Source organism: Agaricus bisporus (assembly GCF_000300575.1).
Source record: "Agaricus bisporus var. bisporus H97 unplaced genomic scaffold AGABI2scaffold_9, whole genome shotgun sequence".
NCBI lineage: Eukaryota > Fungi > Basidiomycota > Agaricomycetes > Agaricales > Agaricaceae > Agaricus > Agaricus bisporus.
The window spans coordinates 1,722,567-1,745,379 of record NW_006267372.1 but is presented as its reverse complement, the minus strand read 5'-3'; the positions used below and the strand labels follow the sequence as shown (position 1 = coordinate 1,745,379).

General features: G+C 47.4%; 6 protein-coding genes across 6 annotated transcripts; 1 reads left to right on the top strand and 5 right to left on the bottom strand.

The window, feature by feature from the left end:
• Nucleotides 1–649: 649 nt before the first annotated feature.
• On the bottom strand, nucleotides 650–1,017 carry AGABI2DRAFT_120964 (hypothetical protein; the record flags this gene model as incomplete). Its single annotated transcript, XM_006464124.1, has 2 exons — nucleotides 650–720; nucleotides 768–1,017. The coding sequence occupies 2 exons, from the start codon at nucleotides 1,015–1,017 to the stop codon at nucleotides 650–652; spliced, it is 321 nt and encodes a 106-aa protein (XP_006464187.1).
• Nucleotides 1,018–1,116: 99 nt separating this feature from the next.
• Nucleotides 1,117–2,784, bottom strand: AGABI2DRAFT_120963 (hypothetical protein; the record flags this gene model as incomplete). Its single annotated transcript, XM_006464123.1, has 7 exons — nucleotides 1,117–1,256; nucleotides 1,305–1,448; nucleotides 1,504–1,564; nucleotides 1,627–1,686; nucleotides 1,759–1,894; nucleotides 2,036–2,548; nucleotides 2,618–2,784. The coding sequence occupies 7 exons, from the start codon at nucleotides 2,782–2,784 to the stop codon at nucleotides 1,117–1,119; spliced, it is 1,221 nt and encodes a 406-aa protein (XP_006464186.1).
• An 862-nt stretch (nucleotides 2,785–3,646) lies between these two features.
• On the bottom strand, nucleotides 3,647–4,394 carry AGABI2DRAFT_194725 (hypothetical protein). The gene has a single exon (XM_006464122.1). It carries the CDS (start codon nucleotides 4,267–4,269, stop codon nucleotides 3,715–3,717), a length of 555 nt encoding a protein of 184 aa, XP_006464185.1. The 5' UTR covers nucleotides 4,270–4,394; the 3' UTR covers nucleotides 3,647–3,714.
• A 9,499-nt stretch (nucleotides 4,395–13,893) lies between these two features.
• AGABI2DRAFT_194724 (hypothetical protein) lies at nucleotides 13,894–16,630 on the top strand. Its single transcript, XM_006464121.1, has 13 exons — nucleotides 13,894–14,206; nucleotides 14,257–14,329; nucleotides 14,389–14,586; nucleotides 14,637–14,689; nucleotides 14,738–15,036; nucleotides 15,088–15,228; nucleotides 15,276–15,487; nucleotides 15,540–15,683; nucleotides 15,735–16,004; nucleotides 16,056–16,197; nucleotides 16,253–16,365; nucleotides 16,430–16,447; nucleotides 16,498–16,630. Exons 1-13 carry the CDS (start codon nucleotides 14,163–14,165, stop codon nucleotides 16,555–16,557), a joined length of 1,767 nt encoding a protein of 588 aa, XP_006464184.1. The 5' UTR covers nucleotides 13,894–14,162; the 3' UTR covers nucleotides 16,558–16,630.
• Nucleotides 16,631–17,111: 481 nt separating this feature from the next.
• On the bottom strand, nucleotides 17,112–19,293 carry AGABI2DRAFT_226250 (hypothetical protein). Its single transcript, XM_006464120.1, has 12 exons — nucleotides 19,066–19,293; nucleotides 18,794–19,004; nucleotides 18,636–18,741; nucleotides 18,522–18,584; nucleotides 18,460–18,472; nucleotides 18,338–18,409; nucleotides 18,144–18,282; nucleotides 18,050–18,092; nucleotides 17,843–18,001; nucleotides 17,703–17,793; nucleotides 17,361–17,653; nucleotides 17,112–17,306 (listed from the first exon to the last, which is right to left on the bottom strand). Exons 1-12 carry the CDS (start codon nucleotides 19,246–19,248, stop codon nucleotides 17,249–17,251), a joined length of 1,431 nt encoding a protein of 476 aa, XP_006464183.1. The 5' UTR covers nucleotides 19,249–19,293; the 3' UTR covers nucleotides 17,112–17,248.
• Nucleotides 19,294–21,816: 2,523 nt separating this feature from the next.
• AGABI2DRAFT_194722 (hypothetical protein) lies at nucleotides 21,817–22,780 on the bottom strand. Its single transcript, XM_006464119.1, has 4 exons — nucleotides 22,680–22,780; nucleotides 22,583–22,627; nucleotides 22,190–22,532; nucleotides 21,817–22,128 (listed from the first exon to the last, which is right to left on the bottom strand). The coding sequence occupies exons 1-4, from the start codon at nucleotides 22,730–22,732 to the stop codon at nucleotides 21,958–21,960; spliced, it is 612 nt and encodes a 203-aa protein (XP_006464182.1). The 5' UTR covers nucleotides 22,733–22,780; the 3' UTR covers nucleotides 21,817–21,957.
• Between the last annotated feature and the right edge of the window lie 33 nt (nucleotides 22,781–22,813).

Below are 22,813 nucleotides of genomic sequence, written 5' to 3'. Positions count from 1 at the left end.
CCCCCCTCCCAGCCCTTGTGCCCCGTCGTCGAAACTACTCGCTTCGCTCGTAGTTTCTCCTCCGCCCCTAACCGTGTTTCTCACGCTCTGGGTTTTCAGGTTGGGAAGGGGTGTTTTTCCCACAGGTCACGTGTCGGCGCCAACTCGCTATATTAAGGTGCGCGCTTATCTATGTCATATGATAAGATAACTATCTTTAGAATTCACACGTCCTGTCTTCCCTGGGGAGACAGGTCACCTCGGTCCGGACCCAGGTGAGTTCTTTTTATTCCGGTCCTTCATCCACTCTTTATATTGGTAGTTATTTATGTATTGTACCTCGTTCTTTGGAAGCGAGGCGAGTAGTCTGATCGGCTTATCAGATGCTCGATGTCCGAGGTCTTGGCCCTTATGACGTATGGCACCTGACGAGTCTTTAAAGACGAAAGGGCAGGCTCGGAGGTCCCCCCTCCCAGCCCTTGTGCCCCGTCGTCGAAACTACTCGCTTCGCTCGTAGTTTCTCCTCCGCCCCTAACCCCCTTCATAAAAACACACTCAACAAGATAAGGGAGGACAGAGAGCACCAGAGGCGTCTTACAGTCCGGGTAATGACAGACAAGTAGGATATGTCCCAACGATACGAAAAAAGAAAGGGTAGTATAGTTCATGATCATGCAGCATCCGTCGTCGGCACGTCATAAACAAGCACTGCTGGGGCAGGATCACCAGAGGTCGGGGCATCTACGCGGAGTTGAGAGGTAAGAAAGAGAGGAAGGTATGGAGCACACCTCCAGCAAGCTTTCCGTTTAAATTTATGGCCGCCGTGCCCTGGGTCACAGTCATATCGTCACCTTTCATTCCGAGGGCAGATGATAGAGGAGCCAGAACATTAAATAAAGTCGAAGGATGCGTTGGCAGACTTGTTGGCGTTGAGGATTTGCTGCCATTTCTTCGCGAGAGCATCCGCGCGTTCCTTAAATTTGAATTCGGCGTTTCTCTCGGGATTTTATCGTCATCAAGGACGGCAATGTGGCGCATGACCTTGCCGATCTTGGAAAACTACGTGTATAAAGCGGGTTAAGAGACGAAAGAGCAGGTAGAAACAACCTGCCAGAAGATATTCCGATGGCAAGCTTGTCATAATTCTCGCTGTGGTGAACAGATTGTCGATGGTGGGAACTCGTCTTCAGAGATGCCCTTGGAGCTGAGAAAGGTCTTTTGGAGTTTATGTTGCCAGTTCTTGACTTTGGTAGCTTCTGGATCGTTGCTCTCTTTGGCTGTTGAAGAGTTAGAGAAAGATTTGAGACGGCGTCGACGACACATACAATCGTCGGCATTGTGGCCTTTGTTGGGGCGGAGCCCTTGCTGCTTAAACCGGCATCGGGATCGCCAGCGGCTGCCATGGTCACCATCCTCTTCTTCCGATTCGATCGTGGCGTTGGCATTTCTGTCGTCCTTTTTTCCCTTACCTGGAGCGGAGGCGAACTTTCGCTTTGGGTCGTCGGTGTCTCGTTTCCTACGTACCCTCTTCACCTAGGATATCGAAGGGTTCAAGTCGCGTTTCCTCTACCTTGAATTGCAGGGCCTAGAGCTCTCATCATCCGAAGCATCAGCATCGCTTTTGAGCTTGTCTCATTCGGTGCTCACAGTGCAAGAACGTTTGGCCTGGTCGCTTGGTTCTTCCCCTTTCTTCGAAACAAAATACCACTAGTTTTTATAACGCAAAAAAAGGGCTTAGGTTAGCATGAGCAATTGGAGAGCCGTTTTTGCGTCTCTTACCCAAGTCGACCTCGCGTGGGTCCTTTTGAGAGCGCAGAAGAAGAACGGGAAATGCTTCCTTCCCTCGTGCCTTCTTTCCTCTCCTCCTCCTCCACTTCCTTCCCTCTCTTTCTTCCTTTCCACCCTCTCCTTCGCTCTGTTATCTTTCTTTCATGCAGACCGCATAATAACCAATCGAAAACAACCTTTCTGAGCGTTTCCTACTGCCGTGGAAGACATCGGCGGGATTGACTCTTGAGGTTGCTGGTATAGATATCTACGGCCCGCACCCCTTTACGCGTCAGAAGAAAACCCAGATCGGGCGAAGTCGGATATGTAGTCGAGAAATGATTTATGAAAAGACCGGATCCCTGCCTTATGAGCTTCGTCGTGTCCAGGCGCATATAAAAGAGAACGAAGATGCCGAATTGCAGCATAGGCATCATCGCATGTCATACCCAACCAGTTGCAAAAGACGAGAAAACTTCCTTTCTGAGCACTCCGTCGCCTTCTTGAATCCGAAACCAATGCCAACAAGATTTTGCGTGTGTCTACCATGGTTCTTTCCGGGACCTTGGAGAGAATTTGAGCATACAATGCATCAAGTCGTGCCATCGGATGTTGTTCTTGTGGGAGTTTGGGCAGCGGATGAGTATCAATGAACTTGAGTACATCATTGAGCTGTGACGTCGGGTTTCCAGACACCGGGTCACCAACGTATTTGATGACCGCATCGGCGTACACAAATAACCCGCCCGAAGCATTAGCCAGTTTCCATAAATCCTGCTCCGAAGGCCATTGCGACCGAGGACTGAGAGAAAATTCATTTTGAATGTTTGTCAGTTCGTTACGAAGACATTTTTTTCAACGTCATTGCGACCTTCTTCGGAGTTGACCAGAATTTGTGAAAAGGATAAAGGTGGACGATAAGCTAGATAATGCGGCTTGTATTCGAGTTGTGCTGGTGATGAAGACAAGAACGAGGACATAAATATGAGGATTCGGTAAAGACGCCGATGACAGGATAATACCACCGATATGCGACATTTCGGAGTGTAACGTCGCTGACGACGACATCATGCGTGGAGTTTACTGGAAAGGAGGCTTTAACACGTTTTCGTTGAGGAGCACAAAGGGAACAACATACATTGGTCAAAGAAGTCGAGTTTGAAGATTTGGCCTTAAAATCGCTCGCATTACACCTGCACTCGGATTCATCATAGTTGAAGCTAGATATGACGCGATGCCAGAAGATCTTACCAGTTTTTGTCGCTCTTCCATGCCTGTCCCAGACCGAGAACGAATAAAGAGATTGAGGAAGGGTCACGGCCCAGGAAAGATCGACTCGACATCATTTCAGCCGGCCTTTGCCGATTTCGGATTGGACACGTCTTGATGATTGAGCAAGCTGCCCTATCTTCAGAGGGTCTCTCTTTGTCTCTCTGCGGTGAAACCTGGAATACAAAAGGCTGAGATGCTGAGAACGGTGTGTGACTAATATCGACAAGGCCCCGTGAGAACGAAACGCCGGAAATTGAAGCCTCTGGGTCGCCCTGAAATGATTTTCTTAATCCTTCTCTATGAATGGTTTGCCATATGCTGTTACCCAGATAGCCAGTTGATAAGCGATCGCGAGGAAATGTGATGGGAATTATTGCACCTTGAGGAGATGCCCGAGAAGCTCGACGCGATATTCTGGGATCAATGGGATATAAGAATGTGTAAAAAAAACATCGCAAGAAACCGGCCGGATATTATTCCGGAGTTGATATGTAGTTGCAAGTTACTGTTTAACTGGTCAGATAAACAACAGCTTATTCGCCCAGGTCCTGCTTTAGCTTTTTATTCAAGCCTTCCAGATCAGATCAGAGCCGAGTCGCACACTTTTGACCGGACCAAGACCGACGAGCAGGCGTTATCATAGATATAATTAAGTATTAAAGGAGAAACAGCTGAATACAGCGTGATGGGAGTACCCTAGCTTCTAGAAAAAAACATGCGCGATTTCCGCTTCGATTTAACAGGGATAGGTAGGTCATCAAAAACAGCGGGTGTCCGTGATACGGCGCGCGTTCGATCCGACCGAGATTCATCATCAAACTGAACCAGCGACTTCTGCGATAGACGTGTCATACTACCTTCATTTTGGCTGACTTCAACCGTGCTTGCCGTTGTAGGAGTCGAAGGAACAGTATCTGATTCGACAGCAAGGAGATGGGCTAAAGGATGAATCGCATGCGACGTGATATTATTGAAGCGGAAGCTAAGGTTCGGGGTTGAAGGGGTGGTTGGACCACCTGACGATCGATTTGAAGGACTAAGCAGTGAGCGCATCTCATGCTTGAGGGATATTATTTCGTTACGCATGGCTTGCACTTCCGAGATGCCCATCTCGGATCCCTTTTCTTCCTTTAGAACGCGAAGCTGCTCTCTGAGGATTTCTAACTCTGTTCGCATGGTACCCATAAAACTTCCCTCCGCAGGAGTCTCTCTCGCCTTCCGCTCTTTCAACTGAGTCATCTCAGTCTTCATCCGCAGTAGCTCTTCGTTGAGTCGAGCTACCTCGCTTGATTCAACTAGCGAATGGGAGAAGAAGGGTGACCGGCCAACGGGGGAAGATAGCGAAGGGGCTGAAATCGGTGATCCATCCCTTGATAGTGTTTCCGCTGCTCGTGCCTTTCCTTTGCCAACCGTTCCTGCCTTCTCAGATGGTATCAAATCTCGCTCCGCTGCTATCTCGAGCAAGTCATTTAACCCTGTCAGCGTATCGCGTACCATTGAAACCACTTTTCGAACCACAAGGCCACCTTCTCGAACTGAGAGACTCTCCCCAGTCTTCAGACTTTTAAAGGTCGTCAGTTCCTCCATCTCTTCGTCTCCGTCTTCATCTCTGTGACGTTTTCGAGATACCGACTAGAATAAAACCAGGCGCACGTCAACTAGATGAGCGCCGAAGCACGAACATGAACTTACAGAATATTCGATAGTTTGCGGTGGATTGAACACTACCTGACTTGAGTCGTCCGAATCCAGTGGACGACTAGACATCTCCGCGTTGGTGGTCGTCGCGCAAACAGATGAGATTGGCTGCGTGGCTGGACGAGACACACAGTCATCTGTTTGAACATTTTCCACATCTCCTGCCTTCTCTGTTTGAGGAAGTTGAGGAGTATTATCCATATCAATCTCTTGAAACGGGGCGGCAATTGATCGCGATAACGACGGTACGAAGCTATCCGGGAGAGACCCGTTTGCCATTGGCTCTCTGAAATTTTGATTATCGAGTGCCGAACGCGGTTGTGTGGTGGTTGACGCCATTGAGCGAGTAGAAGGGAACGGAGATGGCGAAGATGACATAGAGTTGGCAGATGGAGGCAAAGGTTGAGATAAAATTTCTTGGGGAATGAGTGGAGTGGTGTGGCGAGGGTGTACCGATGCTAGAGGTTTCCTAACGGCAGATTGGTTGGTCTGTAATTCAGTAGACTCTATCGATACCGGAGTAGGAACGAAACCGTTCAATGTGAGGGCTCGTTCCTCCTTAGCTGCTTTTTCTGCATGATCTCGTGCAACAGATTCCAATATCTTCATAACCACATCGGAGTCAGATGTTGGTTGAACGGCCTCTGTTCGATGAGGGGATTTTGACCTCGGCGTCGATGATGGTGCTCCATACGGCGAAACTGAGGAATGGGTAGACGCTCGAGGCGTGGTGGTAATATCGCGTGGAAGGGGACTAGGTGGAGTTTTTTGTCTTGTTTGAGGCGATGTCGAGGATGAATTCGTAGGTTTACATTTCGCGGGAGGTACAGGACAAGGGGAAACTGGCGGTGGTAGCAGATCAATAGATCCTACGTTTGGACCCGGAACAATGATGACAGGGCTGGTTACAGGTGTACCAAAATCCATATCCGAGTCGTCGTCGTAGTCTGAACCTTGAACATAAGAGAACTTGCGCCCCTGAGACTGCGATGTCGAATGACTTGGTGTAACAGTTGGTGTTGTTCGGTTGGACTGAAGTGCTTTATTTGATTGAAGATATTCTTCTGCTGGAGGCGTAATCTCCCTTACAGTCGCATCCACCCCATTCCGTGCTGACCCGTCAAGCGCTACCTCCACTGCTGGCTCCGAAGGTTCGGCTTCAGGCTTTTCAGAGACCTCGGGAGAGTAAGAAGGGTATTGTAATTGCGCACTATCATCCAGAAAATCATCCTTCGTTTCTTCCCTTAGTTCTGGAATATGCCAACTTGAATCGTGTGTAACCGTGCGCGCTGTTAACATGGGAGTAACAAACTGGGGAGGGAGACTGTATGTACGCCGAGAGGAAAGCCCTCCTAGTCCAGGTATTTCATCGGGGGATGCCGACCGTGAACGAGTAGCAGGTGGCAAAAGTGGGCTGAGAAAAACAGGTGTCTGAGGGCGAATAGATACTGAAGAGCATTGACGGACATCTGAGACTCGCCGTAAGCATAAGATTACGTTTGAGTAGCACAATGTCAACTCACCGATATCATTCCTCCACGGAGACGTTGAACGAGGAGCTTCGTGGATAGTTTCCGGGACAACTCCGTTTGTAGGTGATTTCGCTCTAAACGAACAAAACTGGTCAGGACATACATAGAGATAGACGAAAAACCTTACTGTGGCGTAAAAGAATGGAACAAACACGCTGGATCAACAAAGACCTCTTTGTCTGGTAAGGACGTAGGAATCACAGCAGTATCAGTACCGGGGTCCTTCGTCGGCGTGTCTAATCCGATGGAAGGAACTGTATCTGTTGATTCTGTGGGGCATACCGGTGGAATGGTAGGACTGGGAGCCGGCGTAGAGTCGATGGACGTTGGAGGAGAAATTTTTGAATCAATACCCCAAGCCTCTGTGTCTGCTTTTGAGCCTTCTGTCTCGGTTCTCAAGGCGAAATCCTGCCCCTGATCACTGAAAGAAGTCTCAGGATAGAGTGGTGTGAGCGGCGATGTCTCAACAACTAAGTCTACACTGTTTGACCTCGGCTCCGGGGGAGGAGAGGGCGACCGTGGAGGTTGCGCCACCTCGGACACGGAAGCCGTGGATGGAGTAAACCTTTGGGGCGATTGGCGAAGATTGGAAACGGTAGGAATGGTGAGAGGTGATAAGAAAGGAAGCTGGGGCGTAGATGGCTTTGAATGTGCTTGAGACCCCAACGGTGGATTGGGCCGAGGTGATGGTTGCAGGGTTGCTGTAACCTCGATTGTTGACTCTGGGAGGGGCGGTGTAGATGAAAGTGGAGGGATTGTCTCCTTCGCAATTTCAACATCATTGACTGGTTGCGGTTCAATGATATCAGGTGAGGGTAAGGGAACGGGTATGCATGGGGTAGCGGAAGATGATAGATTAGTCAAGGGTGAGTGCGACTAGTTATGACGGCGTTAGAAAAATAACTGATTAATCAGGAAAAAGTATTTACCTTTTCAGTAAAGTTCAGCTGGATTATCTGTGGCTCGCGGCTTTCATCAGCAAGGTTTTGCTAGAGAATGTGAAGTGCGTCAAACCCAGTATGAAAAAGGGGGAAAAAATATGACTCACTTCCGATTTCTCGGATGAAAATTGCTCATCAGATCCGGCTGAAGGCGCGCTATCCCCTGCAGACGGGGCGGCCTGTGGAGCCGACGGCTCCCCAGGTGCATTAATTGGTTCGGGGAACGCATCATTGGGAAGGGGACTAAGACGTCCATTCTGCGAGGATAAGGGAGGAGCATGGAGCATGGATCGACCATCGTTCTCGGATGTATGATGTTTCTCTACTACCGGGGAAGGGATCGCAGCGGGTAGCACTGCCGCCGCAACTTCCTCTTGCTTTATCACATACTCATCGACCCAGATCCACTTCACATCCGAGTCCTTTTTCAAACCCCGAGTAAGCATCCGACCGTCGATCCCAATTTTCAATTCATCCGGCGTAAGTTTGAACCCTTTGTGGCCTTTAAGAGCCCATCGCGACCAGTCTAGAACACGTTAGTTGGTACGACGTTTATACAATGAAACAAACAAAATAACAGGACGAATTTGGCATGTAATACCACTTGATCTTCAATAAAGGTACACTTACCAATTTTGAGAACATCTTTAGCGTATTCCTCATCTTCGAATTCGATGTAGAAATCCCTCAAAAACTCCTCCCGGCTGATAAGCCAATTTTTATTATATCTAGCAAGCGCACGGTCGAATGTGGGACATCGCCATCTGCGCGTCATCGTCTCAGGGTCGGCCTGTATTTCGGCGGCCTTGGATTTTATAGGAGGGATTTCGATAACGCCGTGTTGGCAAGCCTTTTGGGCCTCCGAAAAGAAACGTTCGCAGAGGCGAGAGAGATGAAGGATATCAAACTTGTAGTCGGACCATTCCTTCTCCCGTTGGCCACTAGTGAGGACAAGTTTCAAGCTTGCCCATTGGAATTTGGCAACGAACATTAGAGGGACACGGTATCCACGAGGTACCTTGATACGCTTAGGTTTGTCGAAGTTACCGCCATCGTAGAGTGTAATTTCGATGAAAGATTGTTTTCCGAGGACAGGTGGGGGAACGGTGAAAACAATTGAACGAAGCTGTGATATGATTCTGTCTTCAGACCAGTCCGATGGTCTGAAATAATCTAGCTCATCTGGATGTCGCCAAGGTGCACGATTACTGTTGGGACCGTCTGGAGCTCTGTCCTGGGCTACGGCACCGCGGAGAATGATTTCCGAAGATTTCGAAGATGAAGATACGCTTTCGTTGTCATTATCGCTCGCCTCTCCTCTGTTGCTGGCTGTGCGGGGGGTCTTGAGAGTGAGAACAACACTGGGTTTAGCCCGAGGCGGCGATTGTTGCTGGGAACGGGTGGAGGGACGCGGCGTTGACCGGGAAGGTGTCGCTTTGGGAGGTCGTGGCATTGATATCGTCAGAAGGGGAATACTGGTAGAACGCAAGGGATTAATAGAGAAAGCCGGAGGTAGAGATAGAGGAAGACTGAGGCTATCAGCGAAAAGTCGTCGAAAGGTAAGCGCTGAACGGGAATTTACCGAAAAGAACAAATAAAACGGCGAAAGTAGAGAATTTGTAGGCTCTTAAAGATACAGAGATCACGGAGGAGAGAGAGGTGGCTGGATTGTCAGGGACGACGCAGCGATGGTCGTGGCTCTTGACAAAGTTGGTTTGTTGTGTAAGCATGAGAGCAAAAACAAACAGCCAACAATTCAAATTTCACCCCCCCAGACCTCCGCACCTCCTCCCCCTCCCCACACCCTCATTCCTACCCCAATCGTATTCCATACGCCCAGTTATCGAAATCAATCCATCTTCTTTCAGACCCGAGTAGCTGGGGTCTGAAAATTTCCCTGTTTCTACTTTTTTTCCCTCTCTCTCATTTCGTAGCCCGGTATCGCACTCATTTTACATCTTCTAGCCCTGCATTTTTCCGGGATATGAGACCAAGACTTTTGAGCAGAAACATCGACGCAAGGGGCGATGCAAATCAGAGTACTCGTAATGACTTCCACCGATTATCTCCCACACCACATATCGCTTCTATGTCTCATCCATCTGTGATATACACTATCCTCCTTACCAGACATCATCTTCTAGACGAGTAAGGGGATGTAGAGGTTTGGACATCGTCCTGCGGTTGGACCGGAATGCATCCATGATGGGCAAAGCAGTAGCGGCGAGCAGGCGATGAGTATAATCTCGCTATCCCCTAAGTATTGCTGTACAAGATAGACAGTAAGGACTTCACGATGTATAGTAGTATAATTGGCAACAGGATTTCAGTCGGCTCTAATTCTCGTGCGTGTGCACGGACCATCTCCAGCCCTATTCAAACGAGGCGTGGAAGTGATCTATATGAACTCTTCTTCTTTCGAGTCTACCCGATATATACTAAGCGTACGACAATAATAGCTCTTGCTCTGCTTCAAAGCAGGTCAAAAATGACTTCGGGCAGCCTTTGCCGGGGTGTCGTGTAGCCTGTAGAAGTAACCCGATTCCACTGCGCTGACGGACCAAGATCACGGACACGATCATTATCAAACTAAACCAGGCTCCGCTGAGCAGTATCCAACGCGTTTCAAGAAAGCATGCACGCTACCTAGTACGTCCATCAAAAGACCTTCTGGATCACATCGGTGACTAAGGCGTTTGTATACCGGATAGCAAGGGACAGTGCCTCGCCCAGGTGGATGAATCTTCACCAACCAAACGTGGTTGACATCCTAGACTGGGGCCCAAGTGATCAATCGTTACAAGATTCAATACCATAAGCATCATCATTCTCTAGTAAACGGCCACGGCCTCCACAGGGCCCGATAACGCCGCACGCGCCATAAAGCCTGCTTGAGAAAATTTAGCGTAGCTTCGATCAATTGATACATTCCCGATGTCTTGTCTGACTTGATGCCCTATATATTGGACATGCGATGATTTCGTCCCCACGTATCAATAGTCATGAGTCGTCCTGCATGCGACAAAAGAGGCTATTAGAACACAAGGGCTGACACAAGAAGCCGCGATTTGGCGCCGTTCTTGTGGGGTAAATGTGAAAAATTGCTAGCGCGGTTGGTTTTCTGCAGTGTCAATCCTTGACCTCGACCGGCACGTACCTTATTATTGAGGGTCTACTTCTTTCAATTTAAAGGGAATATCCGACAAGTGCAACTCACGGATGGTTCGGTAATGACTCCTACACAAGATGTTATTACTTTTGGGAAGACGACGCGACTTAAGGCAATCAAATATCGGAGGCCAGTTAACGAAGCCAATGAGGAAATGATGGTAAAAAGTTGAGCAATCTCATTGATGGCGACGACAATGGGTCATGGGGGGACAATGTCTGGCAGTCCTCTTCATTTGGTTCTTAATACTTTCATCCAGACAATGCGTTCGTTAGTCAGTGTACCGTATAGGCACTGCAACAGGCTGACCTGTCAAGGGCTATTGGTCGAGCCCTCACCTTCAAGAAATTTAAAAATTACCACTGGACAGACATCAGATCTTCCGACTTTCTGCTTCAAACACTTCCCGCGGTAGTTCCTTCACCAATCGGTTTATGACAGTCGGCCCTTTATGACATTCTCCTACAGGTATAATGATAGCACTCAGCCTGAAACGCTACATTGCATATCACGTTTTTGCCACCATATCGGTGCCACCTCGCCGCCGGCAGCCAGCCAGTGCGCAGCGTCTTCTGAGATCTTATAGCATCACTCACATTATCAGCTTGAGTGCCTGAACACCGAAGGCCCTAACTTACTTTCCTTACACTTACTTCGAATTCGATTCAAAGCAATAGCACTATCAAAGAATACCATGCATGCGCCACATCAACTTTCGAGGGCCACCGAACGCACTATCTCAACTGAACACGTCTCCGACGAAAAGTCGTACATATTGCTCACTAGAGTCACCTATGTCGATGATATCCAGTGCAGTCCTACGCTCTGACACTTGCATCAGCAAAAGGGTTTTCAAAATAGTTACCATCAGGCTGATGAATCATGGTGGGACTGATTCCATAACAAGGTCTCTAAGGCCTTAATGTAATTGCAAAACATTTTTGCTGATGTGGCTCGGCTACTGTACCAGAACTCTAATACCTGCTTAGAATCCTGGATAAAATACTAACTATCGAGCGACGAATAATACACCCAATCTATCCAAGCACAGTAGTGCGAGAAGTTCCAAGAAAACAGTTCGCAGGCTATCCGGTCCGCGTGAATTTATATTTATCTTTAGATGGGCTCCTGTGGAGTTGACATAAAATCACCGCGCCCAATCTGTCATAGAAGCACCAACCTGTGCAGCACTACCGCTCGAAGACCCCACTTCTAATCCTCATAATAGAGAACCAAGCTGCTGTATCCGATTAAATTTTCCCTCTCCCCATCATATATCATATACCCACTCTGCTTCCATATAGTCGCTTATTTGACGCTCATTCATAAATCGAGTACCGATAATCATGACTGGCTCCCGCAATCAAAGCTTTGACGACAGAGATTCGGTTCACCTCTACTACGAGGGTAGCTGGGACAGGCAAAGAACTTACAATGCGACCAATACAGGCGAAACAGGGACGCTGGCCTCATCCAACGACCGCAGTGCTAATGTTACCTTTGTTAGTCTCCCTCTTGTCTTTATGTCCAAATTCCTGTTCTTCTGATGGAACCTTATAAGACGTTTCCTTTGAAGGCTATCGCTTTTTTTTATTATGGATTGAAAAAAGCGAACACTCGTTTTGCTATTTGCATCGATTGCGACCCAAACGATCGACACTTTGAAATCGTTTACGCAGCCAATCATTCAGACAATGGGAGAAATCCTCCGGTTCGCACTCACTCAATCATCCACCAGGGTTTCACTTACATTTTTAAAGGTACTCCTCTACTCACATCGATTTAGTTCGCCTGGTGTTCATGAGGTCATCATTCGTAACGACCGGGACCCTGATACACCGTTTAACCATTTGCAATTTACGGTTGACCGAATTGAGATCGAAATCCCTGCTGAAGATTCACAACCTCGAGATGTGCCAATTAGCGCAATCGTGGGTGGAACAGTCGGCGGCGTCGTCGTGGTTCTTGTTGTCTGTGCTATTGTGTTCTGTTTCTGGTGGCGTAAGAAGACTCGGAGGAGGATTCGAGAGCATGTAGGGAATCGTGGCTTCGACGGCCCTTCGCCCACTACGTACCAACCATTCGATCCCACGCCTATAACCCAAACGCAGAGTACGACCACTGGTACTATCGATGGCAGAAAATCTAGAATTCCCCGAAATCGTCCATTGCAAGTTCTTTCCTCACCTTTATCGGGTTTGGCGTCTACTAGCTCCCGTCCGGGAACATCCCAGAGAGAAGTTGATGCCGGACCCGTGGATGACCATACTGGGCACAATATTCATGATCAATTACTACCACCAGAGTATGAGCATGTCTTTGTAAGTGGGGGTGGCTCGGCGCCGAATACTCAAAGTAGGCCGAGAGCAAAAAGTTGAATTTCCACCATGTGGCTAATTTCTGGAGTAGAAAATGTGATTTTCTGTTCCAATTAGTTACTGTTTTTCTTGTTCGGAATTCAATCATTTGGTCCCCAGTTTACCAAAGACGAAAATTCTGATTCTTTTAAGTCACGGCGCGCATCGAAGATCGCTTACATCATGTCCCATTGATCACTAAGCGATATTTAATTGACCAACGAAGCTATGTCATGACTGGAAATCTGCACTTGAATAGACCTAAACGTATTCAATATTTTCATAAAAAATTGACTGCCAATGTTCCTCAACAAACTTCTACGGCAACGGCGGAGCCTCGAGTACTTCAGTTCGAGGGGAACGGCCCCCCTTGACTCGGACTCGGCTTCGGTCTTCGACCCTTGGTGGCCTCAGTATCGTTACCACACGTCTAGGCTGGATCCTTATCTGCGGCCAAGACTTCGTTGACCGTCATCAAGGATTACATGCATCACACTCGAGTCGTTTGAAGGAATCAGCAAATCGTCAAATGGCTCAACTACGATAACACCCAATATTATGTAATCAAAATCCAACATCAAGTTCCCCTGCGCACTAGTTACGAGAATCTGAGCTTTTTTGACCTGAGAGGACGTGGGGTATGGGTGTCACTGAGGTACAGGTTATTAAGTCGAGACGAGATCTTTGGGTTTGTAGGTGCATGGGCTTCTCATGTGCGCTTCTGTTACATGTGACCATGGTCGGACCCTTCGGGCCTCGGCAATTGGGAACCGGCGTCCCAAAACCGGCACGAAGAAATGACCCTTGAAAGTTTGCAGCGGCCGATTGCTGGTGCTCAGAAGAATGGTAGTTGGGTGTGGTCAGTTCACCTGGCCGTCACTGCTTTAGGTGAGCGCAGAATCTGAGCCAAGGAGTGCAACTGACGCGAGGTTTCGTTTCTGGCGGCCTAGGTGGCCAGCAAAAGTCACCTGGTGTCATTGCCTCACGGACACATTGGCGAGGCTGTGCCGGATAAGGTGTAATGAAGAAGAGGGGGTATAGGGAAAATCATGACCAGGCGCGTGAATTGAAGCAGTTCTGAATTTTCTTTGTAACATACCCGCCTGGCTATTCCCATCACTAGCGGTCACGCTGCTGCTCATATCTACTTCCAGTCCTTCCTTTTAACTTCCACCACATGGCTCTTCAGGTTCTCAACAATGTCCCTATCAGCGACGACAGCACCACTGGCGACTCCACTGCATGCTCCGCCTCGCACGGCCCCAACGAGACTGGCAAAACACCCGCTACTTCCGACGCCTCTTCAGTAGAGGAGGCGGGGGCGTCTTGGAAGTCCAATCACAACTCGGAATTGCCTCCAACTGTCGAAAGACCCTACACTCCAGACGAAGCTTTGGGTGACATCCCCGGAGTCGCCTATGCACTTGAGCGTTTCCTATCTTCTCACATGTTGGAGTCCGAAGAGTATTGCCATAAGATGGATGAACCCAAGTGCGTAATTACTCCCTTTCAACCTTCAGTGTTTAACCTGTCCAGCACAGAGAGCGTCTATATTTCGCCACTGGATATGGGCTCATACAATGTGTCAAAGGCATAATGTCATACGAAGATGAAGTGCGTACTTCGAGGATGTTCCACGTTGACCACTCGTACCGACCGCACCTTTACCACAGGATCTTCTGGCTGGCATTCGACATACCAAGCATGGCAATCAGATTGCTAGTGAACACCGCAAGAAGCAAGCTTTCCTCGGTTCACGTCTGGCTGGCTATGTCGTCTCTTCTCTTAGTTCTGGCGTCAGTCATATCAAAGGTATGACCTCGGTGGAGCGACATGCCGAACTGGTATACGCGGAAAGCCTTTTTGAGAAGGTGAGAATTTTTCGGTAGCAATCCTTTTCCGGGACTCATCCGCTCTGCAGGCACTGCTTGGGATTGTCTATTCTGGTGACTGGCTAGCGTTCATCAAAGAAGCGTGAGTTATCTTCTCGAGTTCATGAACTTGCTAGCTAAATTCTTCTAGACTAAACATGCGAACTACGATTGGAATTTATCGACAACTTGGTCAATTTTTGGACTCCGCGGATGCCGAAGCCGTTGCCGCGGGCCACGGACCCACTGACAAGACGATCGATATTCACTTCCGTTCCGGTGTCTATCTCGGTATCGGGATGAGCCACCTCATCCTGAGCCTCATGCCTGGCAAGCTTATGACATTTGTCGAGTTGTTCGGGTACCGTGGTGACCGCAAGCTTGGTCTGAAAGCCCTGATGAAGGCTGGAGGATGGACGCAGGAGAAGGAAGAGCCTGAAATTAGTGCCAGTACGCGAAAAGTTGCATTTTCCTTGATCGAAAATTAACTGTGACCCCTAGAGGAGGAAGGCGTGAGACGCAGCATTTGCGATATGGCCCTCCTCATCTTTCATCTCGTTCTTTCGAGCTTTACTTTCGATTGTGTCGATATTTCCATCGCCGCTAAAATCTTAAAATGGAATCTGAAGCGATACCCTAATGGTTCGTCAATGGTTCCCCTTCGAGTTTCCGTTCTGACGGGCTTCTAGGCGTTTTCTTCTTATTTGGTGCTGGCCGCCTCGCCGTATGTCAATCTCAGCCCAAGTTGGCTGTTCACTATTACACGAAGGCAATGGAGTCTCAAAAACAATATCGCAATCTACATCATATTTCTTACTGGGAGATAGCTCTTGCTAATCTGGCCCTGTGGAATATACCCGCTAGTCTGGAATGTTGGACTCACTTAAAGGCAGAAGCGACAGTAAGTCACGTCACTTCCGCCTTGATTTCCACTGAACCAAGGAACTATGCAGTGGTCGAAATCCACCTATGCTTATGGAATGGCTGTATGTTTGTTGGAAATAGGGGATGAAAAGCAGAAGGAAGAAGCTGTGATGATAATGAAGAAAGTTCCGGAGCTAAGGCAGAGAATAGCCGGAAAGTCGATTCCGCTTGAGGTGAGGAGCAATATCTATCATTTTGACATTGAGCTCTGAAAAAGTTTATAGAAATTCGTGGCCCGTAAAGCTCGCAAATTTTTACAACAAGGCAATCGACTTGCTCTTCCAGCCCTCGAGCTCTCGTACATTTTCCTTGGTATCGCGCATGCCCCTCGAGAGGTGATCGTGAACAAAATGTTGCCGGAAATAGAGAAGTTGTTGACCAAACTTGATACCCACAAATCGGATTCGAAGAAGTACGAAGGAGGTAGTTATTGGGATGACTACTGTTTGGCCCATTTCCTCCAAGGTGTTTGTCTTCGTTACGCGGCATATCCTGTCAGTTGCATTCGTTTCTTCAATTTTTACCCCACCTTATTCTTGAAATAGGACCCAGACGCCGTTCTTGACCCGAATGAAACTCTGAAAATTCCAAAGGAAGAAGCAGCGACTAAATCCGAGGAAGCATTTCGGCATGTACTTGAAAATGGTCCTAAAATCACACTAGACCATCACATTGTCTATTACACTCGTACGTCTAATTTTTCAAAGCCAGACGGCATAAACTAAACGCAACCCCCATGTAGATTATGAATTGGGTCGATTGCTAGCCTGCCAAGGACATCACGACGCTGCTCGAAATGAATTTGAACTGGTCACATCCGGCAAATATCTTGAGGTTGGACCATCCGGTAGAAAGGTGAGGCATCATGGCGTGAACTTCTTTTATAATTTGAAATTAAATTTTCTTTCTCTCGTAACAGGGGAAGTATAGTATGGAGGTATGATAAATGACATCCTTCCTTACGAAATATCTGACCACCATATCTAGAATGCCTTGCAAATGCGATGTCATGCCGCCCTGGATGCAATTCACCAGAAACGCCTATAATGTTATGGTATTTTTTCGTCGCGTTCTTGCTCTTATATTTTTTTCCTTCTGAATAGTCTGTGTTGTGTTTGCGTGTATATAGTTTATATCTAGTGGCGTTTAGAGCTTGTCATCGTACGAATTATTGTTATTTCGAAGTAGGGCGAAACCGCCACTCCTGAATGTCACTTTTGTAAGGTTTGAACCATGATGATCTCGTTAAGTGGCTTCGTGAACCAGTATCTTCTGATCGGCGACCAGTCTCGCTTCCGATCATAACTTTTGGTACCTCAACTCTCGACGACCATACATGATAAATCAAATTGCTGTTGTCGCCGGGCGCTAGTAGACAATAATTACCCGCGGCTCACGTCAAGTTACTTGTATCGAGGCGTTCTAGGAAACAATAATGCTTGCCATAGTATACTATCTTGGAGTAACACCAATTGCTAACTTGAGTTTGAATGATTGGCCTCTTAGTCTATACTAGCATCGTCAAGTACATCATCTCATTCCAACGGTTAATTAGAGGCGAAACCTTGATGTTATGTCGGGAAATCTGATAATAGAATTTGGGGGTCTGTTGGAGAAATTACGACTCCTTTTAATCCATTGCACCAGTATACCTGGTCCTAATGTACCATATCGCTTATGTAAATATCACTTATCGTACTATCGTACAATGCATGACTTGATATGTGCGAACTTGTTTTCATACAGCGAGTTTTGATTTTTTGCGTAAGCGAGGCCCCAAACGCGCGAATATAAAACTATTTCGAAGAAGATCAATTAGCAGATGTGGTTGAATGAAATAGAAATCTCACGGGAATGGCGCCATGATAGCTGTTATACCAGCCATGAGAGCTGTTGCACCGACGGTACCAAGCCTCGCGTACAGGGCTCCTGCAAACAACGGGAAGACAGCCGCAAAGGTGGATCTCATCGCACTATTCGCAGCCATCGCAGAAGCAGCAATAGGCCTATAAGTTGTGACGAGATACGTGAACGTTGACGCATATACAAAATAAATCCCACAGCCAAATGGGACCGAAGCCAAAATTGGAACGATCCAAGGTACGGCAGGGTAAGTTGTGAAAGCCAGCCAGAACAGACCTATCTGGCTATTAGAAACTATGACCCCTTATATCGGTATATCACATACCGACAGATACACAGATGCCTCCTACTTGTCCCATATAAAGTCGTGCTTCTGGGGGTAGGATCCCCCCGTTCCTTTGTGAAACTCTTATATAAAATCTGCTAGACAGATAAATCTCAATGTCGTCATCAGGTATAGCGTACGTACCTATTCCAATATGGCTGAGTTGCCAAGCCAATAATCATACCTAATCCAATACCCAGATATCCGAGCCCAGTCTCCTGAACAGTGAACCCGTGGCCGCCCTCAAAAATAATGGGAAAAACTTGGAAAGCCAAATAGAGGATGCCCAAAATGACAGCGTTCCTTGACGCAACGTGAGCCTGTAATACTCTGATAGAGACTAGATCGTACCATGTGTCTAGAAGTAATGCCATCATGTCGGAAAATAGAAGCCCTGCCAGATTGTCGTTCCATTAGTTTCTTTCAAAGAGGTGGTATACCTTACTAAAGGGTGTGTAACAGCTAAACGCTATTGCCTTGGCCACATGTTTTACGGTGTGCATTTTTGTTTCCGATGCATGATGTAGATTTTGGCGGATAAGCTTTGCTTTGATTAGAACAGGCACATAAGTCTCGGGTATAAACTGGTTTTTCGGGTGCCGACGTTAGACTTCGGTCGGTCGTGTGTGATCGACTCACAAGAAAGATAGCGATGAGCTGGCCAAAGGCCCACATGAGAATGATATAATATGTCCAGCGCCAGTCCAGATGCTAACAAAGTTGTTGAATCAATGTTTCTCTAGTTCAGGGGTTCTGCATACGTCATTGATGAAGCTGGTGGTTATGTCACTCTCAGTAGCAGGAGATAGAGGTGTAAACGTACCCACTAACAACGGGACCAACTACAGGACCCAAAAAAGGACAAATTGTGTAAACCGCCATGGGTCTTCGAAACTCAACATTTAGTGGTAATGATAAGAGTGGGTTACACACTCACGTTGCGACTGTCTGATCTGAGAACATGTCACTGATACTCCCTCCGGGGACACTCAAAAAAGCGGCTCCACAAATACCAGTAATAAATCTGAAGGCGAGGAATACACCTATAAATCACCGTAAATGACCTTCATCTCATGCGCCTTCTACGTGTCGTACCAATATTGGGTGCAAATGCGACAGGCCATGAAAGGGCGAAGAACAACCCATACGATGAGCGATACACAGGCCTTCTTCCGTAAATTTCTGACAGAGGCCCAAGGACCATAGGCCCTAGCCCTAAGCCCAGTACGTATAGGCTGATTTGTAACACGGAAACGGTATGCCCAACGTGAAAATCGGCAGAAACACCATCCTCAGCAAACGCAGCCTATATAAAAACAATACAAGTTTAGTTATGAGTGTGTTAGAATTCTCAGTCTAAGTCTCACCATAGAAGAGGTGGCTGTTACGCATGCTGAAGCAGAGCCAGTTACAGAAACAGCCAGCCATTTCCGCCAAGTTGGAAGATGCTGGGGATGTTCATGTTCTTGCAGTATCCTCGAAGAAGCGCAGTTATCGTGGTTGTCGTCTTTACTGAGTTCCTTTTCATGGTCTGTGGATGACGGTGACATACGAGAGGGATCTGGAGGCCAGGAGACCAAGGCCTTTATCCAGTGATGAAGGATGTGATAGCGTGCACCCTGATCGATGGTCGAATCAAACGAACATGTATCCACTGTGCCGCCGAGTACACAGGACTGCTACACTACAGTATTATCAATCAGACAAACCAAATACGGCAGCCGGTATCATGTTGGTGCGGTGCCGGTCACGATCTATTGTTCAATGGTGTGACGGATTACGATTTTGTCGTTAATGCTTTTGTAAACAATATTTCGACATTCCAGCTGCTTCATTGGCTCAGAGGCGTAGTATAGGTTTGTTCATGGTTTGCTCCACTCACTTCGCGGTGCTCGTCAACCATAACTCGCTCACTGAGAGCCTGACTACGCCATAAGGCAAACTCAAGATGTCGAAATGCAACCGTGACAGCGCCTACTTTAAATGATGAATGGCACTGCTGACTCTCATATCCAAAATTTTTCAAACGCATAGCTGCACAAACCAAATAACAACCGGAACTTGAAGGCAACCGGTAGTAGGTACACCCCAGTGATCAGTGGCACGACTTAACAATGCCACCGAGGTACGACGATTAAACTCAGTCTTCTTCTCGTTTCGTATATACAGTAAATAAGTTCCTGTTTGCTATCAGATAAATTCATAACGATCAACAAGACTCGACGTACTCAATTTTACTGTCATTGAGTCCCTGTCATTTTTACCATTCGTAGGGGATACAGAGGCACTAATCTCAAATAAACCTTGCCTACTCGCTTTACTCGTATACCTAAACCATGCCAACATATATGTCATTTGTTTAAACCACCCAAATATAAAAATTACCAGCCGCAGTGGCAAGGGCTTCAAGTTGCAAGCAATGTTATTAGTGTATCCAAGAAGGCGAGTTCGACTTGATCAACAAAACGTAAGGGTCGCCGAAACGACCTCGAGCCTTCGAAGCCGGGTAGGTAGGCCGTAAGGATAACAAGCTGGGAGAGAGGAATGTAGAGAAATGAGAGTACGACGAAGTTGAACAGCGAACGAGGTTTTCAAGAGAGTGAATCGAATCAGCGAGGTTACAGCAAGGCAGTAGAGCTAGAGTCTGAGAATTCTTGTAAGCTGGGGTGATAGTCGATACCTTTTAGCGCAAACATGAGAGGAACGGAAAAAATTCAAGCGTGGCAAAAATCATCACCACCGAATAGGGAAATCTTCTCATTCTCGCTCCGCCTACTACGCATGGCCACGCCCTCGATTTTGTACTAGTTTTGAAATGGAAGCGTATGTGATACGATTTCACAGATAGTGAGCTTGAGTGGCGGCGCGCACTGCACGTAGTCTCTTATTAATTATGGACAGTTATCTTGTGGCCTGCACGTGTAGTGGCGCTTGTTACTTGTGATCAGTTTGTTATAGTGTCAACGACTCACATGTGAGAGGTGCGATGGTGACGGTTGTTAGATTATGACCTGCCGCTTGAAGTGACGTAGCCGACTTCAAGTTACTGTCATTACAGTGTGAACTACCGGTACCACAGTTTTAGAATTGTTTGGAAAGACTCAGGATATAGAAAGGACGAGTATAGTCACCGTCAGTCTTGATTTGGTCTACGGCGTGACCGGCTTTCTTTTTAATAACCTGACTGCATCATAAGCTGTACAAATTTCTCGCCGGGGTCCCACCATCAGGATTGTAAGTGTATTGCAAATATATTATGATTGAGTCATGCTCGTTTCCTGCTCAGCAGGATTGCTGGTACCGAAAAGACACCCATAGGGGAATTGCCACATTGTATTTCTCCGGTGGATAGGTTACTAGAGGCAAGGATTGCCCCAGCATTTGTTAGCATCCGTTTCTGTTGTGCTCCCAAAGCAGATGGCATCACCTATAAGGGGCCGTTCTCATGTCATTGAATTCCGCAACAGTGACACAAGTAATGTCATTCGAGGGTGAAAGGGACGGGATTATTGGTGCGTACAAAGAACAAGTAACACATCAAGTTGTTAAGTTGTCACTCCGCATTGAGGCAGGCTAGGGTCACTGATTGAGCGAGCCGGTGACTCTGGTAAAAGTAACTCTCAAAGCCGAGCTCCCCAGGTTACCTAAGAGGACTGCCGTATGAGGAATCCTTCACGTGGGGAATTATTCTGGGGCGGAACCCATGAGCGGAGTTGACTTTTGTTGTTGCAAAAAAGAGGGTCCAAAAGAGAAGGAGGAGATATCCAGATTTATTACGCATCGCTCGTATGCATCCGTGGTATACGACTCAGCTCGATACGACTAAGTAACCAACTAATGGATTTAGTATAGGGAATAGTTTGCGAAGGCTTGTCCATCATCCACCTTATTATATCATTTTTCCGATAGGTTACCCGATAAGTCACCAGTCGTCAAACTCTTCACTTTGGATACTTCTCAGGAGACGCGACGACGAATTTTCCGGCGTTCAAACCTGCGATGCGCTGATTTTCCAGGCACCTTCTAGAGAACGTTCCACATCAGATGAACACCGACGTCGACGCAATGTCAATACTATGAAACAAGAGACCAACAGTTTGATCGTAGATCCGAACATACCATACAACCGGGTATATATTGTGGTCTCGCAGTTGGAAGTTCAATGTCGGTATGAAGTAGTAAACAGAGGAGATATATATCTTATAGAACAACAATGACATCAACTATGCAAGCCCCAATAACCAAAAATAAGTTCCACGTCACGGCTTCCAGGAGTGTATGCTGATCTCCGCTCGTCCAAATGGGAACTTGCCATTCCACGTCTTCACTTCCTTTTTACAATCTGTCACGGACTGTTTCAACTTCTCTGCAGCATCTCGAACCGCGGACATGTTGTCAACAGAGGTGTTGATGACTTCTTCTTTCGTACTCTATAGGAAGATTCGGCCTAATCGGTGTCACGGTGAGGACAAGTTATGCTTAGTTGCACACCTGGATGGCTTGACTGATGTCATTATCAATGACAGTAAGCAATTCAGCCATTTCACCTCGCTCCCGCCATCGGACTCCGATAGTAGCTCGCACGATAGCGGTGAGTAGAGGCAGACTAGAAGATCCTATGCCGACACCATAGAGCTTGCGCGTTCTGGAGAGAAGCTCGTACAGTGAAGCCGTAGGCGTGTAAAACCCATCTTCCGACTGTTGGAACATGGGGGCGGAAAGCAGCTGTACAGTATTGTCCGGTCTGCGGAGTCGAGTACGTGCACAAGCCGTGAAGGTCTGTGTCAAAGAACTCGGGTTGGTGGCTAACATATTCCGCGTGATGGCACGTAGGCTGGAAGTGCTGTAGGAGTTTTGTATTGACTTAACGCAGGAAAAGCTCACTCTTCTATGCTTGCATTTGCAATAAATGTGTCGAGCATAAGGTTCCTGGATAGAAATCAGCCTACAAGGTAAAACAACGCGGCAAATGCACCCTTACACATGCCCCAAAACCGGAGTAGAAGGAGGAACCGATTCAGAAGGTGCAGGCATGGTTCAATGGCGCAAAGCAGTATATGTACGAGAAAGCGGGAAGAGAAGCAGAATGTGATGAGAGAAGATGTGGTATTGCCA